Source organism: Pantherophis guttatus, chromosome 5 (genome assembly GCF_059756535.1).
Source record: "Pantherophis guttatus breed Tessera chromosome 5, ASM5975653v1, whole genome shotgun sequence".
Lineage (NCBI taxonomy): Eukaryota > Metazoa > Chordata > Lepidosauria > Squamata > Colubridae > Pantherophis > Pantherophis guttatus.
In genome coordinates this window covers 15986483-16004156 of record NC_142067.1, presented here as the reverse complement: position 1 = coordinate 16004156, position 17674 = coordinate 15986483, and the positions used below count along the sequence as shown (strand labels likewise).

General features: G+C 39.0%; 1 protein-coding gene across 8 annotated transcripts in view; it reads right to left on the bottom strand.

The window, feature by feature from the left end:
* Positions 1-17674, bottom strand: part of CNTN5 (contactin 5) — an 827378-nt gene that overhangs the window by 185307 nt on the left and 624397 nt on the right. For all 8 annotated transcript variants that reach the window (XM_087894620.1, XM_087894619.1, XM_087894622.1 and 5 more), the window contains one exon: positions 8050-8253. In XM_087894620.1, the coding sequence (XP_087750746.1) occupies positions 8050-8253 (204 nt within the window). The remainder of the gene's footprint in view (positions 1-8049; positions 8254-17674) is intronic.

Genomic DNA, 17674 nt, shown 5'->3' with positions numbered 1-17674 from the left:
CTTGTCTTGTCTTGTCTTGTCTTGTCTTGTCTTGTCTTGTCTTGTCTTGTCTTGTCTTGTCTTGTCTTGTCTTGTCTTGTCTTGTCTTGTCTTGTCTTGTTCTGTCTGTTAAACACCTCTTCCATGCTTTCATCTCCACAACCCCTTCCCATATTCCAAAAACATGTTTGCCACACCTCATGCTTCAACCCAGACTTTTCATCAAACAAACAAACAAAAAAAAAAACCCAATCAACCTTTTCCATTGCTCTTTCCTTCAAATTTCTGGTGACTATTTTGGTGAAGCACAAAAACATTTTCCTCCTAAACTCTTTGGATGGTCATAATGTCTATGTCTCCTCTATACTGCATGCAGGGTTCGCTGCCCTCATTCAGCTGTAAGTTGTTCTGATGATCTGTTACAACCAGTTAGCCCAGAATGAGTTATGAAAATGAGAAAAAGGTACATTCCCAGAGGTGGCTTATGCTTTGTGCAAAATGGGGTGTCTCAGACTTTTCTCCATAATAAAGGTCAGACAGGGCCAAACCAGCGGTGAAATCCTCTGAAGTCTGCTCCCAGTTCTGTGAGTCTTCTACCGAGCGCGCGCTTCGCACAGTGCTAAAAAAGGAACATTTTGAAGCCTTCTGATTCTGCAAAGGTAAGTAGAACAGCAAGGGGGGGAATCCGCTGCACCACGTGATTTAGATTAGTAGAAAGCAGGAAATCTGATGATATATTATATTTATTTATATCTATATTTATAATATATTTATATTATAGCTAATATAAATCGCGTGTCACAGCTGATCGTCGCCCAGCTGATTGTTGGAAATACCAGTTCGCCTGAATCGGTAACATTTGTTACTACTGGTTCAGGAGAACTGGTCTGAACCGGTAGCATTTCACCCCTGGGCCAAACCTTTTTCTTTATCAGTAGAAAGTCAAATGTCCATTACTTCACAGCTTATAATGAGAAACTTATTTGGTGCATTAGAGATGGCCTGTCCACACGTAATGCACGCTGTTCATAAAGAGATCAGTGGGTTCATGAATGGCAGGATATGACACGTTAGCCCCAACTCCACTATAGATCTCATGCCAAGTTTTCAGGGAATGCTGTCAAGACAGTTTCTTAGTTACAAAGCTTACAAGTGGAGAGGTAAACAAATGTTTAATTTTCTACCTGCCACCATGCCTGGAAATCTGCTGCATATTGGTATTTGGGAGGATGTAACTGAGCATCCTCCCAAATACCAATATGATAAGGGATGTGGTGGCTCAGTGGCTAAGACGCTGAGCTTGTCGATCAGAAAGGTCAGCGGTTCAGCGGTTCGAATCTATTTCAAGAGCACTAAGATACCCTTCCTGGCACCATCCTTTTCTTTTCAAGACTTAACATTTCCACTCCCTAGAATTTATATTCCTAGGACTGAGTTTCAACTCCCCTGGTCATCCTCATTCTCCTCCTTTGAACCTGTTTCTGTTCTTTGAATCTTTCTTATAATATTGGTGCCGAGAGCTTCCATGTAGTAGTCCCAGACCTAGAGATACACACGGTAAGCATTATTAGTTAGGTGGATGTAACTCACTTGATCGTTTACAATCTGCTCACTATTACTTGGACTTTTGCACCACCTGTAGTGTGCTATCACAGTGTTTCATCCCTGTAGGGAGAGTTATTGCTCCATGCTGCCAGGTAATCTTAATCTCTAACAAGCATACTCTAAAAATAATGGGGAAATGCAGAATTAAACTTTGCAACCCAAGAGGTCTATCAGTTGGAATTTATTATTGTGGGAGGGGAGGTCTTGAAACCTCTGCTGGGAAGCAAAACAATGCAGCCCATGAAATTGATTGCATTACGATATCATAATATCTTGCATGTGGCGCAAACTAATGAGCACTGTCATGTGGCTGCTGGGACTATGGAGACACTACGGCAAGAGTCTGAAAATGTCTTTCAGGGAAGGACATTTGGTAGGAAAACTTAAACTTGACATATATTCGAGCGTGAAACCTTCCTAATGGTTTAGATTCCTAAAAGGAGGAGGAGGAAGAACCATTAAAGCAGGAAATAGATTATAATTCTGAGGGACACCAAAACAACATGGATTAGTAACTCGGTTACAGGGTTTAGACTCTCTGAAAAACTATCCTTCTGAATAGACCCCCAAATCTTTGAACAGATACTATAGCAGAATCACTTTTCACTAGCTATCATGTGGCATTGTTCCCTCTTGGGAAAAAAAAAATATTTTTTTTCATTATTTGACATTTGACAAAAGTGGGTTGAACAAGAAGACAAGCTACTTTGGCAAAGCCTTTTGGCTAATAAACACAAACTTGTAGTCAACATCCACAGCTTCTGAAATTTTCCAATATGGAGAATCAAAAGCTAACAACATAAGAGTATTTGCTGATGATCTCTTTCTTACTGGGGCAGGATATTTTGAAGCTAAAATAAGGGACTTGTTATTAGCAATAGCTAACACTGTCACCTAAAGGTTTTTTTGCTGTTAGTTGCATTTTTAATACTCAAAGTTTAAATTTGTTTTAAATTGATTGGGTTTTTAATTTGTCTGGGCCAAACTATTTAATTCGATTTTATTTCTGCTTTTAAAATTTTGTATATATGTATTTTATTGTTGGCTGTTCACCGCCCTGAGTCCTTCGGGAGTAGGGCGGTATATAAATAAAATAAAAGTAAAGTAAAAGTAAAGTAGTTGCAAAGTTGTGTCCGACCCATCGCGACCCCATGGTTCTCCTCCTCCAGGCGTTCCTGTCCTCTGGAGTCCATTTAAGCTCATGCCTACTGCTTCAGTGACTCCATCCAGCTACCTCATTCTCTCACCTAAAGTTAAGCCAGCTAATAAAATAAATTTGACTTTAAATTTGACCTAAAGTACTTTCTACTTGAAACAAAGAGAACTGGCAGAGAACCAAGCAGAGCTAAAGAGAAGAACAAACAGGGAAACTAAGCTTGCTGTCTCTTCTCCAAATGGTTAAGAGGCTAACAATTGTAAAGAACTGGTGGTTCAGGAGCTCCATATTGAACAGTACTAATAAGTATACTCATCAGTGGTGAAATCCAGTTACCTTTGCTACCGGTTCGGGAATGGGAGCGAATGCGCCTCTTCTGTGTATGCGCAGAGGGTCAAAAATGGGACGTAATGACATCCTGGCGGGTGGGCAGAGCCTCCCGCCACTGGCACTACCGGTTCGCACGAGCCGGATAGATCCAGCTGGATATACATACACAGAGAGAGGGGGAGGAAGAGGGAGGGAAGGAGGGAGGGAGAGAGAGAGAAAGGGGGGAGGGAGAGAGGGAGAGAGACACTGAAGACCCTGGAAAACCATGGAAAAGCCTGGAAACATCATGGAAAGATGTATCTTTCTGCATATCTTTGGGAAATGTTGACTGAAGATCATAGAAAACAACCTTTCATGCCTTTATTGCTTAGTTTGAAAGAAATAGTTTATTGGCTACATTCCAGAATGGGGAAACAATCTCATAAAAATATATGAACTTGAAAAGTGCACTTTATGATCAAACAGCAAATGTTGTAAGCTCAATCACATTTGTATTTCCTTATCCTTTGCAAATTTTCTGGGTTTCTTTCCCCCCCCAGTAAAGGCACTTTAACTGCTTCCAGTTTGGTAACAGGGACTTCCAAAAGTCTTCCAAAATGCTCTTGGAATTGCTTGTAAACACTTATGAAATAATTCCTCCGAGTGATCCTTTTTTTTTTTCCTGATGAAACTTTTGTTTTTTAGGTCTGCACAAAAAGAAATTGAATAGTGAGAAAGAAATGATTGTCAAGGACATCTGCACAAATGAGCTATTCATTTTATTCAGAATCCATTCAAGGATTTCTTGATGTTTTCATTTAATTTGGTTCATATCAAGAAAATAAGTTTCCCTTTGCGGCACAGCTCTAAGGAAATAAAAGATTAATATAAAGGCAACTGAATGTCTATACTTGTAGGATTTGACATAAAACTATAATGTAATTCAGCTATCTCAATGAAGATAAATATATAGATATGTTGTCTCATCAGCATTCTTGCCATAAAATACCAAGGCCTAACTGCATTGACTACAACAGAAAAGTAATTCCAGAAAAAATGTTGTCATCCATGAAAATTCAAAGCCACAGAAAGGATTACGATAATTGGATGTTTGTAAATGTAGGTCTCTTCATTTTTGTGAAAAAATCTGTTTGATAAATATTCTGTTTGCAAACATTGACACGACCGCCTTAAAAGAACTTTGCTTTATTTTTGTTTGACAGATAACCCTGTCTCATGTCTATATTCTTTTACCGGCTTGTTTTTCCCTCCATTATTTCTCTTGTTCTATGGAAGCCCTTACCAACATTCAATTCTTAGAGGCTATTGGATGACAAGCACAACCTGTTATTATTGGCTAGCAATGATAGAAACTACCATGCCAATGAAAACCGGGATAAAACATTGGGAATTGCCGCTATATCTTTTCCTTGGCTCTGTAGACTCATCTTATGTCCATCCTTTGAAAGAAAAGTAAAAAAAATATTAAAAAAATAACTCAGACAATTCTGTATTTCAGACTTTGCAGTACTCTTCACCTCTGAAACACAAAAGTCCAAAGTTAACTTTTGTTAAATTGACAACTGTCAACCACAGATTGACAGACTGATAACAAAGTTAACAAGAAAAAAAATACTAAAGTTGCAGTTTTGAAGTTACAATTTTCTATATGTTTATAGAGGATGTAATTCAGGCCTCCAAAGAGGTGTTTCCTTTACAGTACAATCAGTGGTGGGTTGCTCCTGGTTCTGTCCGGTTCTTTAGAACCGGTAATAAAAGTGGCGAGAGGCTCCGCCCATCTGCCTGGACGTCATAATTGATGATCTGCGCATGTACAGAAGCTTCCATTGCTCCAGTGGTAGGTTGCCCCTGGTTTGCACCAGTTCTATAGAACCGGTAATAAAACCGGCGGGAGGCCCCGCCCACTGATCCTGACGTCATTAAAATGCTTCTGCGCATGCGCGCGGCCCCAGTAGTAAAGGTAAGTAGAACCCGCCCCGAGTACAATGCACATACTGTACAGTACAATGCCAAAAAGAAACTAGACCAGAATTTGAGATGGTTCCACCTGCATCCAAAGGAAGATTAGTTAGCAGAGATGTCTCCTGCTAGAACAATGTCTTGAATTAGAGGAAGTCCAAGGTCCCTTCCAACTCCTGTTATTCTGTATTCTGTAAAGTTATTCTGTATATTGCTTCCTTATCTTGCCAACTAATTTGGCAATTCTTAAAACCAATCATTGATGGGCATTGTATATATGTGTACTTTATGTGTGTATAAAGATTGACAAACACATACACACATACACATAGACTCTGTTTATTTGTTTACATTCGGAACAGTGGTGGGATTAAAAAAAAATTTCTGGTTCTGTGGGCGTGGCTTGGTGGGTGTGGCATGGCTTGGTGGGCATAGCTTGGTGGGCATGGCAGGGGAAGGATACTGTAACATCTCCATTTCCACCCCACTCCAGGGGAAGGATACTGTAAAATCTCCATTCCCTCCCCACTCCAGGGGAAGGTTACTTCAAAATCCCCATTTCTTCCCGATCAGCTGGGACTCAGGAGGCAGAGAATAGATGGGGGCGGGGCCAGTCAGAGGTGGTATTTACCGGTTCTCTGAACTACTCAACATTTCCGCTACCGGTTCTCCCGAACCTGTCAGAACCTGCTGAATACCACCTCTGATTCAGAAATATACTTTCTTTCCACTGTTCTGAGCATTATAGACCTCTCCAGAGAACTAATTTTGGCATAATGTATCTAGATAGGATCACTTGAACTTGAAGATAGGATCCACTTGAAATAAGTGGATATCATCCATTTTGTTTGAGGTTTGTTGGTACTGTATAATAAAGTCTCTCTTGTCACAAAAGGAATAAGAACCTTAGATTTCTGATCTGTGGCCTGCACCATTCCTGTAAAAGAATCTGTCAAAATGGCATTCATTTGAAATGAAACTAAAAAAACACAATTAACAAATCCAGATGAATTATCATGCTATTTTAGCTGCCTGAGCCAGAAAGTGAGTTTTGTTTCCCAGCAGAATTTTGGACATGTTTCATAATAGGGTCTCTTCAAGTTACGGATTGATGGACTTTCTCCTTTCTTTGATATCGGTTGAAGGAATGGAACTGAGACAATTTTGGAGGGTGGGAAAAGCTTTTCGCTAGACAAATTGGAGATTCTTTTGTATTTAAATACAGTATTTTAATGAGAGCTATTTCTGTCCCAGCGTTAGGTGAATAAAAAAATAGAAAAAGTTGTATAACCAGAACTTTCTAACGTCTTCTAGTCTTTCAATATTAAGTACGATTTTTATTATGAAATGTAACTGTTATTACATGCTGTTTTTCTTTGTGAATCAAAATAGATATGACGGAGGAAGGTTGCTGTGTAAAATTCAGGAATCAAGGAAGGCATTTTGTACTGGGATCCTGGAACTGAGAAGAGGGTTCTATTTTCCTCTTGAAAATTTGCCTCTGAATTATTTTCCTCATCAGAAAAAAAAAGGGGGGAAAAGCATAAGAGTTTGTGCTAATTTTTCTCTAAGAGGGCAGGTAATTATTTTCAATGGTTGATTTCACTAGAAAAAAATAATGCAAGGTGAGAGTGAGATGGGTATACTTCAGTGGTGAGTTTCAATTTTTTTTTACTACCGGTTCTGTGGGTGTGGCTTGGTGGGCGTGGCAGGGGAAGGATGTTTGTAAAATCTCCATTCCCACCCCACTCCAGGGGAAGGATACTGTTTATCTCTCTTTAATGAGCTTCCATCCATTACTTCCTGTCCTGCCCTCTGGTACTTTGGAAAATAAGTCAATTTCCTCTTCTCTGTGATAGTCCCTCAAATATTGGAAGACATGCTCCTTATCATGTTCCTCCTGATCCTTCTCTTCCATAGGCTAGACATGCCTAGCTCCTTCAGCCATTCATCTTACGATTTAATCTCCAGATCCCTTATTTATTTTTTACCCTTTTTATGCCCAGATAACTCTGCAGTTTTATAAAATACATTGTAAATATTAGAAAATACCATTTCCCCCTAAATTAGTTTCCATTCTGTTCTAATATCCAGAGGTGATTTCAACGGCACACATGGCATTTTTGGAGGCATCTTAAAGCAGCTTTTTTTCCTGGGTTTCCACAATTGCCCACCATATAATACTAAAGAAAATATGTAATCTCTATAATGTGTTCCTGACTGGGGCTATAAGGACACCCATGCAAGATATGACTCAAATGTTGGCTTTTGAATCTGGATTTATGTGCATCTCTGAAATTTAATGCTTATTCCTAAGCATTGGTCATAAATTGGACCAAAAGTCTGTCTAGTCCAGCATTCTGCAACACTCAATATTCAACAAAATACTGAACATATGGGAACTCACCAAATGATATGAGTCTTTAACTCTTTCCTTAGTAACTGGTAATGAAAGATGCAACCGTCAAAACTAATAGTTATTACTAATGTCCATGTAGGTTTCTACTTCCATTCTCAAAATTGCTCAAGTAAGTAACATTTTGCAATGCTACACAATTTTCCCATTTTGCTTGGAAATAGTCAAAATGATTGGCTTCTCATCTAAGAAGCTTGTTTTGTTTTAAGTGACTAGTGGGAAATGAACGAATTTACATTCTTTGCAGTTTTCTAGTCATAGCACTCTGAGAGTCATGGAGGCCAAGTAGTGGATTTATCTGTAGCCTCAGAGTCACCTGAGTGCAAATGGGTGTGGAACCTTCCTGGTCTGTTGAAAGGACTGTGTTGTAAACAGGAGATAGGTGGTGTCGTATCTCTCCCCATGTGTTGAAGGAGGATGGCCTCTTTGACTCGTCTTTCAAAGGAAAAAAACCAAGACAGTCCAGTTGCCTTTTAGTCTAGTTGTCCTTTGGGACAATCATGACCTGGCTGATTGAGAATCTCCATAGACAACAGTCCTTATACTTCTACACAACTTCCCCACTTCCCCAATACATTTCGATTTTGAGAAACAGCTAACTTACCATCAGTTCGAAGTGTTAATGGAGTTGGAGGACTAAGGACCCTGGCGTTTGTCACTGTGTTCTTCACGAGGCAGATATAACTCCCAACGTCTGATGGTTGCACCTTGGATATATAGAGGTTGCCTGTTTCCTGGGAGATGAAACGCCTGCTGTCTTCTGCCACAAAGGAGGGGAACGCGTTAAATACCCAGCTGTAGATGATCTCTGTAAAATAAAGAGCCAAATACTTTGAATCTCTTTGTGGCAAAGCCACTGCACTCAAAAGAGCAAATTACATATGTTTGAAAAAGGGAACCTATCTAACTTCAGTACTTTTCTCCATGGACCAAGGCAGATGTTTATGGGATTATGGGACAGCTTTTTTTTTTATATAAAGACATGTGTTTATTTATCATTATTATTTTCAGTGAATTTGGAAAACATGCATGCTTAGCTGTGGGCAATTATTTTCAGCACATGTAGATATTTTTACGCTGAATAAGATTTCCAGTTGATTCCAGAGTTCTACAATCTGACTAAATGCCTGGTGTGGAGGAATCAAAACTTGACGATTAAAGATTAGTTATGGAGAAATGTATTACTAATCACTGAGCTATGCTGAATAGGAAGCAATAAAATATGCCAAATGCTTAAGAGGGAATTAGTATTAACATTGCATGGACTTTTGCTGAACAGCACTTGGAAAATATATTATACCATATGTTAAATGCCATATGAAACCACCGTATTTAATTTTACTTCCTGGAGATGACAGAAAAGTAAAACAAATCTCATATTTCCAGAACTTAAAGAAGGACTGAGCAATCTGCAGTCCTCTGGCCTCCTGAGATTATGTTATCAAGCTTGAGTGGTGAAATTTCTCTCTCCCATCCTTATTTATTCAAAATAATTAAAGCTAGGAATAAAAATGTGAGACTTCTAAGAGGCAATTCCTTTATTCTTACTACCACCACTCCCCGCCCCACCTAATATTGTTCTAAAATATTATTTTGGAAATTCAGTCACTTTGCCATCAAACACTGGCAAAAGTTTATTATGGTAAAAGATAGGTATGGAAGAAGTTTACCTCCCATTTATAACTTTTAAAACCCCTCTCAAAAAATAGGGACAAGTGGTGTCAAAAATTTCTCCTATCACTGTGGTTACCTGCAGCCCATCAGAAGTCAAGAGTCCAAACTAATAATATACCTTTTACTCAGTGGTGAAATCCAATTTTTTTTACTACCGGTTCTACTATGGTTCATGTGGCCATGGCTTGATGGGCATGGCTTGGTGGGCATGGCAGGGGAAGGATAGTGCAAAATCCCCATTCCCTCCCCACTCTGGGGCCAGCCAGAGGTGGTATTTGCCGGTTCTCCAAACTATTCAAAATTTCCGCTACCGGTTCTCCAGAACCTGTCAGAACCTGCTGGATTTCACTCCTGCTTTTACTTCCAACATTAAAAAATATGGGAATGAAGCAAGCTGCCATGCACAATTACTCTTCATCTTGATTCTTGATGATAGTTTATTCAGCTTTCTGACTGTGCACAATAACTAACTTTGTACAGCTAAGTTTGTCCGACATACTGGGCCAAAATAGGTTGGCTAGTAATCAGAGACTCATGTGAACAAAGACATAATTAATAAAAGCAGGGGAAAGTAATGTTGTCCTTTGGAATAAGTAGCCTAAGCAGTATTTCCCAACCTTGGCAAGTTTAAAACGGGCGACTTCAACTCCCAGAATTCCCCAGCCAGCTGTCCTCCCATTTTAAACTTGCTGAAGTTGAGAAACACTGGAAAGAACGTCTAAAAAAAACTTCTCTGTCCATAGGCCGCCATAACAAGTCTCAATGATAGCAAGATGAGGACAAACACATCATACAATCATACAAATAGTATAACTAATATTTATGTAGTGAGTGGTAACTTGTGTAGTAAGATAATCAGAAGCTTTTGTGGGTCCATAGGGTATGATTCTCTCTCTTTCTCTTTGTGTACAGTATGTGTGCGTGTCTCTGTGTGTCAGTGTGTTTATCAGCACAATAAAGCAACTTTTAATTTTAACTTTATTTTCTGACAAACACCAAGCTGAGATTTATTTATGGCTTGATAAAAATTAAAATTCCTCCCAAGCAAGTTCCCATCCCTCTCAATTCTACCTTAACCAGAAGTTTGAATCTGGCTAAGCATTTTGTACAATTACCTATTGTATATGTATGCAACTTGGAGAGTTGAGTAAATATAAAGGAGAGCTATTGATTGATTAATTATGTGCCATCAAATCCTTGTTGTCTCTCAGTAATCGCACAGATAGATCTATGTCTCATTGTACTGGCTAGGTGACCTTCTGTCCCTGGCATTTTCTTTCCACAGCTGATTTCTTTCTTTTTTTAACATTCCCCTCAAAGTCATATGGAAAAGCTAGAATTGTTCTTTGTCATCCTCTTCAATTCCTTTTTTTCACTTTTCTTTGTAAATATTACTCATGGTCTTCCCCAGCTTTTTCCTCATACCCATCAATTTAGCAGCTAACACTGCCTAGCATCCATTTTTACTTGAAGTTCATTAATCCATTTCTCCTGTTCTGTCTCCCAGAAGACTTTAACAGAATAACAGAGATGGAAGGGACCTTGGAGGTCTTCTAGTCCAACCCCTGCTTAGGTAGGAGATCTATACCATTTCAGACAAATGGCTGTCCAATGTCTTCTTAAAAACCTCCAGTGTTGTGGTACCCACAACATTGGGAGCAAGCTGTTCCACTGATTTCTAATTGTCAGGAAATTTCTCCTTAGTTCTAGGTTGGTTCTCTCCTTGATTACTTTCCATCCTTTGTTTCTTGACCTGCCTTCAGGTTCTTTAGAAAATAGGTTGATCCACTCTTCTTTGTGGCAGCCCTTTAGAATACTGCTATCATGTCACCCCTAACCCCTTCTTTTCATTAAACTAGACATACCCAGTTCCTGCACTGTCTCCTCCTTCTCACAGTGACAAACAATGAGAACCCATGCTCTCTCTCTCTTTCCTACATTCAGGATGATATGAGCTAAAAAGAACATGTATGGCTAAATGTATACATGCCAGGATGCTAGAGATCTGTAGCTGATTGTAGGCTGTTACAGCTATTATTAGAATAGAATAGAATAGAATAGAATAGAATAGAATAGAATAGAATAGAATAGAATAGAATAGAATAGAATAACAGAGTTGGAAGGGACCTTGGAAGTCTTCTAGTCCAGCCCCCTGCTTAGGCAGGAAACCCTACACCACTTCAGACAAATAATTATCCAACATCTTCTTAAAAACTTCCAGTGTTGGAACATTCACAACTTCTGGAGGCAAGTTGTTCCACTGATTAATTATTCTAACTCTGGAAATTTCTCCTTAGTTCTAAATTGCTTCTCTCCTTGATTAATTTCCACCCATTGCTTCTTGTCCTACCTTCAGGTGTTTTGGAGAATAGTTAGATTTCCTCTTCTTTGTGGCAGCCCCTGAGATATCGGAACACTGCTATCATGTCTCCCCTAGTCCTTCTTTTCATTAAACTAAACATACCCAGTTCCTGCAATCTTTCTTCATATATTTTAGCCGAGGAAATGATTAAATGATGTCATTGTAAATGTAAAGAAGGAACTTTTTATCATTTATAGTGGACATACAGAAGATTCTTAAAGTGAACATAAAGATAAAACCAAAGATTTTTCTTTTAGGTCTAATGGATAAAGAACTTAGAAATTTTTTTGGGAACTTTAATGTTATACATGCTGATCGAAGGATACTGTGATTCCCACAATGGATGAATGGCTGCAAAAGTTGTTAGAGCTAGCAGAGATGGCTAAATTGACTACTTTGATTAAAGAAAAGAACACAATTAATTTTGTTTCTACTTGGAAAGCTTTTGGACTTGGTGCTTGAAGAGGAAAACAATGAAACTTTGATTTTAGGTTTTGCTGATTAGATCGGTTTGGTGTTACAGAAATGGCTAGTATATACTATATACTGTAAAAATAAATCTTGAGATTTCATGTTATGATCTTATTTTACTGCACCAAAAGGAGTTGGAAGTCAATGCTTTTTTTCCCCTTTTCCTCCTCTACCTTACACTTATATCTCTTTCCCTTTTACTCCCCCTATTTTACCTTCATCTTTCTTTATATTTTTGTATTTTATGCTTTGTTAAAATTAATAATTTTTTTGAATCCCAAATGATGTCATCGATAACTGAAAATCATATATTAAGTACTTTCACAATGGATGTCATTTGTCATTGCTAGGATTCCCCCTCCACCAACCCCACTTCAGGTAAATTAATATTGTCAAAACTATTAGCAGCTCTTCAGGATTTGAAGCAGAAATCTTGTTTGGGACGACTGAATATTTTATTCAAATCTAACATGCACCCCCATGCTGAATTAGAGGCCTACTTCTCTCCATTTTCTGCCTGCAATTCCTCACAGCTGCACTGGAAAAACAATAAAAAAAGGAGAGAACTGATAAAGGTTGTTAAAGACTGTCTTTTTCTAGAGCTATCACAAAGGTTTCCAATCCATGTTTATATTCGTATTTTCCATTTCTATTATCTCATCCCCTCCTCCTGATGTTTCCAAGTTGCTGAACTTTTAACACCCGATATTAGTTCTCAGGCAGCCTCACTCCAGTTCCCTGACAGATTTGTCACTTCTGACTCTCTAAATATAAAAATGCCAAGGTTAGTTCTATAATAGAAAATCCACTGCTACTGTTCAAAAACACAAAATGTTTCGCTTGTCCAGCCTGGGATGGAGACGTTAATTATCTGTAATGCAGTAGTGGGTTTCAATTTTTTTTACTACCGATTCTGTGGGTGTGGCTTGGTGGGCGTGGCATTGCTTGGTGGGCATGGCTTGGTGGGCATGGCAGGGAAAGGATACTGTAAAATCTCCATTCCCACCCCACTCCAGGAGAAGGTTACTGGAAAATCCTCATTTCCTCCCGATCAGCTGGGACTTGGGAGGGAGAGAATTGATGGGGTCGGGGCCAGTCAGAATTTTTACTACCGGTTCTCCGAACTACTTAAAATTTCCGCTACCGGTTCTCCAGAACTGGTCAGAACCTGCTGAAACCCACCTCTGCTGTAATGGCCAGAAAAAATAACCTTGAGGAACAGGGGGTAGAGCTGCAACCAAGACAATGATCCGACAAGAGAAATCTGAATGGGGCAGAAATGTAATTTGAAGAAGATTTAACCCTCCCTAGTTTTCTTAAAGATAAAGACAGGGAAGACTTTTAAGATTCTGTTACCAATAGCTTCATGGAGCATAAGCTTCTTTTCTTTTTGTTTCAAGAAATATCCAGTTACTGTATAGACATATATTATATTTTGACAGCTATCTGCTAGATTTCTATCTCAAAGAGGTGTCAACAAATTAGCACAGATCACACAACTGTCTTCACCGAAAACCACAAATATACAGACGTCAGAAAGAAATCTTTAATGTGCAACTTATCTAGCATTTACCACAGTGTAATAAAAAAATGTAGGAGGAGGGGAAAAAATCCTGAACGGTAGAATTAATTGTAAACTGGGATCCTCATGGAATGCTATGATGGAGCCATTACCTCCCAGTTAACCTTGCTATTTACAACTTTGGAGTGTTGAAGTGATTAAGGCACCCTAGTGACGGCAGAGTTGGCAATTCATTTTATGAATAGCCTATCTGGTTTATTAAGATCCCTCCAGGAGTTCAATATCCAATATCTCTGCAAAGATCAACTTTTCATAACGTCATATCTCTTTGCATCTAGTCTTAGGATCTATTCATTTCTTCATGTCTAGAAGGACCCCTGACTTCCTTAGGAATAAGTTCCAGTGTTCTACTGTGAAATATTTTTGATGTGACTCCCGCTCCCTCCCCATGAAGAATTCTCATTTTTCTCCTCCTTTTGATAACAAACAAATAAATAAATAAATTGGGAGGTCCATTTTTATCCCTTGAAAACTGTTATTTGATCTCTCTCTCTCTTTCTCTCTTTCAGAGAAATCTTATAAGGAGCCATCAGATCATTTCCCATGCTATTCTATAATATCTAATATGAGTTTGCCAGGTTAGTCTCATGAAAATCTGATAAAAAGATGGATCGTGAATTTTTGAAACACTGGAGGAGGAAGAGGAGGAGGAGGAGGAAATTGTTCATCAAATGGTTAGGATGCATCAACCTAACCATTGATGCCACATCAGGTTGAATGAGTCAGAGATGCCACATACTGTTTGCTTTGCATTAGCAAAAGCCTTGTGTTAGCGGGGTCCTAAAATTAAGATAAAATTGTTTTGAATAAAACTTTTTATTCTGAATTTATATGTGTTGCATGGCAATGACATGGAAAGGCACACAAAATACAAAAGTAAAGATTCAAACTTCATGATTATTATGCCACATGCAAGCAATCCTTGAAGTTGATTTTGTCTAATATTGAAATTATTTGTTATTAACCATTGAGGAGAATTCTATGGATCAAGTAGTAGACCTGAAGTAGCAAAACTTAAAATGTAAATGCATGAAACAATAGTTATCTCCAATCCCTGCAGGCATATTTTTGAAAATTCTGCATAATATATTTGAAGTTGCTTATTTCTTTGAAGACGGCATTCTCTTTCAACCTTCTTTGGATGATTATGGGTTTATTTACACATGTATGCACATCACCACTTGATGTCATCCTTGGATCATCCAACACCGAAAGACTATAGGATGTGAGAAATGAAAAAAAAACAAAACCTTTGGGTGATATGAAAACTCTGTATGGTTTATGATCTATGATATCTGTTCCATTCTACTATATGCAGACTATATTTTAGTTGATCTTATGTGAACAAGGGAATATTGACCAAGTTAGTCATTCATTACATATATGTGAAGGAGGTGTAAGTATTCATCAAAATTCAAAATTCACTTCAGCCCAAAATCTACATATCCAAGTCAGCTTTCCTTAAGTATTTATGTTAAATAGCTATATGACAAAAAAAAGTCCTCTAATCATAATCAAATCATCCCCAAATATTGAGAAGGCAATTTGGATTTTTCTCTCTGATATCTATATTTAGTGAAAACTTCCTTTCTCCTCAGGTAGTTTGTAAATAATTTTGCTCTGCTGCTTTAATAAGGTATTCCTTAATAGAAGAGAAGGTACTTAAGAAGGTATTTTAAGAAGTAAAATATTCTGTAATTTAAGAAGTAAAAAATTCTGTAATTTAAAAAGGTATTCTTAAAAGTTCAGATTGATGAATGGCATCATTTAATTCTTCCATTCAACATTAGTTCTAAAATAAGTGATTAATTTCTGAATTTGTCTTTCATTTTTTAAAAAAAGCTGGCTTAATTCTATCTGTAGACTGGTCTTATAAGGAAGCAAATATGATCATTTTAAGCATCTTAATACTTTCATAGGAAACAGAAGAAGTTCTGGTAGAAGAACTGAAGAGCAGATCAGGAAATAAAAATCCAACCTGTGCCAGACAGATGATGCATTTGTCTTAGATTTGCAGTTTAGATATACTACCTGAATTCCAACCTGAACTTGAACACCCAAGTTTTGGCCAAAGCAGTAGTGTTGTAGGACTTTCTGAAACTCGATTTCAAACTCGATTTCATTGAGGACTGCATCAGGATTTTGTGTGACCTTGGGAGGCCAGGTTGGGCGTGGCCAGGGTAGGTGTGGCTGATTCGACATAACTCGTGTTGGGGCACCTGTGGTGGTCTGAATGCTCTGCCAGCGAAAATGGGCTCCTGAGCTCTGTTTTCAGCTGGGACGGAATCCTACAACTCTCTGCCAGCAAAAACGGAGCTTAGGAGAGCCACATGCAACCCTCCTGAGCTCCGTTTTCACTGTCAGAGGCACTGTGGGCCAGCCCTTTGTTTCATTCTAGGTTGGCCCCATGGACCAGATCTAAGAACCCCATGGTCTGGATCCAGCCCCCGGGCCTTGAGTTTGACACCCCTATTCTACAGTAGTGAAGTTCAAATTCTGTAGTGATCAAATTCTGTAGTCCTATAGTGAAGATTGTCAGGCTTCGGTGCTATCTTAAATAAACTTCATTCTCAAGCGCAAAGTCTCTAATGAATCTCTTTTATTTAAGAATAGAAAAAATCCGACATTCCTGATTCAAGTTGTAGCCAAACTTGCCCCTCCTTCCAACCCCCTCCTCTTCCACTCTCCAACCCCAATGTCCCATTGGCCATCAGGCAGATCCATCTCTATGTCCCAGCACGTTCTTTTCACAGGAATGTGCCCCCCACCCTCCATCACCCAGGTAACACTATCTGTTGCCTTCAGAAGACTAGGTAAAAGTTCATCTTAGCAATAAATCAACACTTCTGCTCTCTGCTTCATTTCGTTCATGTCAGCGCTGGAAGAGAGCCTAATTTGGAACGCTGACAAAGATTCAGTCAAAGAACCCCATCAAAGCTGCTTGAGGAAACAAGGAGTCCCTTATTTTGTAGATCAAGGAGAGTTAGCAAATTACTCCAGTTTGCTCTGTTTTCAGACACTCCTCGGCATCCTCACAATATGTGACACTTAAGAGTTGAAGTTGAGACTTTCAAGTAAGGGGAAGTGCCTTTTCTGGAGCTAATCACAATGCTTCTTTGCCTCAACAACAACAAAAATCATGCAGACTTTCTGCATTTCCCACTGCCAGGAGTTTGATCCTTAACCAGCTCAAGGTTGGCTTAGTCGTCCATCCTTCCAAGGTTGGTAAAATGAGGACCCAGATTGTTGGGGATGATATGCTGACTCTGTAAACTGCTTAGAGAGGGCTCTAAAGCACTGTGAAGAGGTTTATAAATCTAAGTGGTATTGCTATCAACAGCTGCTTAGCTTACCAATGGAAATTCTGGGCTTGGTTGTGGTTATACCAGTGGTGGTATTCAGCTGGTTCTATCTGGTTCGGGAAAACTGGTAGCAGTGGCTGCGGGAGGCTCCGCCCACCCACCCGTATATCATCACATCCTGTTTTTGACACTCTGCACATGCGGACGGCCCTGCGCATGTGTACACTCGCATTTGTGAACCGGTAGCGAAGATAAGTGAATATCACCTCTGGGTTGTACCTGTTGTCAGATTTCGATATCGTCACAAATAAAATAAATTGCATTTCCAAACAGATAGTCTTTGAAGAAATCTTTCATTTTATTAAGCACAACAATCTGCCCCCGATTATGGCATAGCCAACTCTGACTTCCTGACCCCAAACCCTCCCTTTCCGTTCCCCAAATCTCTGCGTCTCATTGGCTTACTTCCAATCACTCTCCCCATATCTACTACCTAAGCTCCCAGGAATGTTCCCTTCCCTTTCATCTCCTAGGGGATATTATCTTCAAGGAAAATAAGTAGGTGAAATGTCAAGCGTCCTCTTGCCAGCTGCCCCCTCTTCTCCTTCTTATGTCAGCACTAGAGTAAATGCAGGTTGAAGTACTGACATCTGTACTGTATAGTCTCACAACAAGATCAGCTCCTTCCCACTGATATCAGAACTGGCTGCAATGTCAAAGGCCTTTAGTTTTCTTTCGGAAGCATTGGAGTATAAAGATCTGCTGAAATTTGAAAAGTGATCGATCAGCTGTATAATGGAAGGGAGAAGTATGCATAAACCCTTGTCCACCACCACAC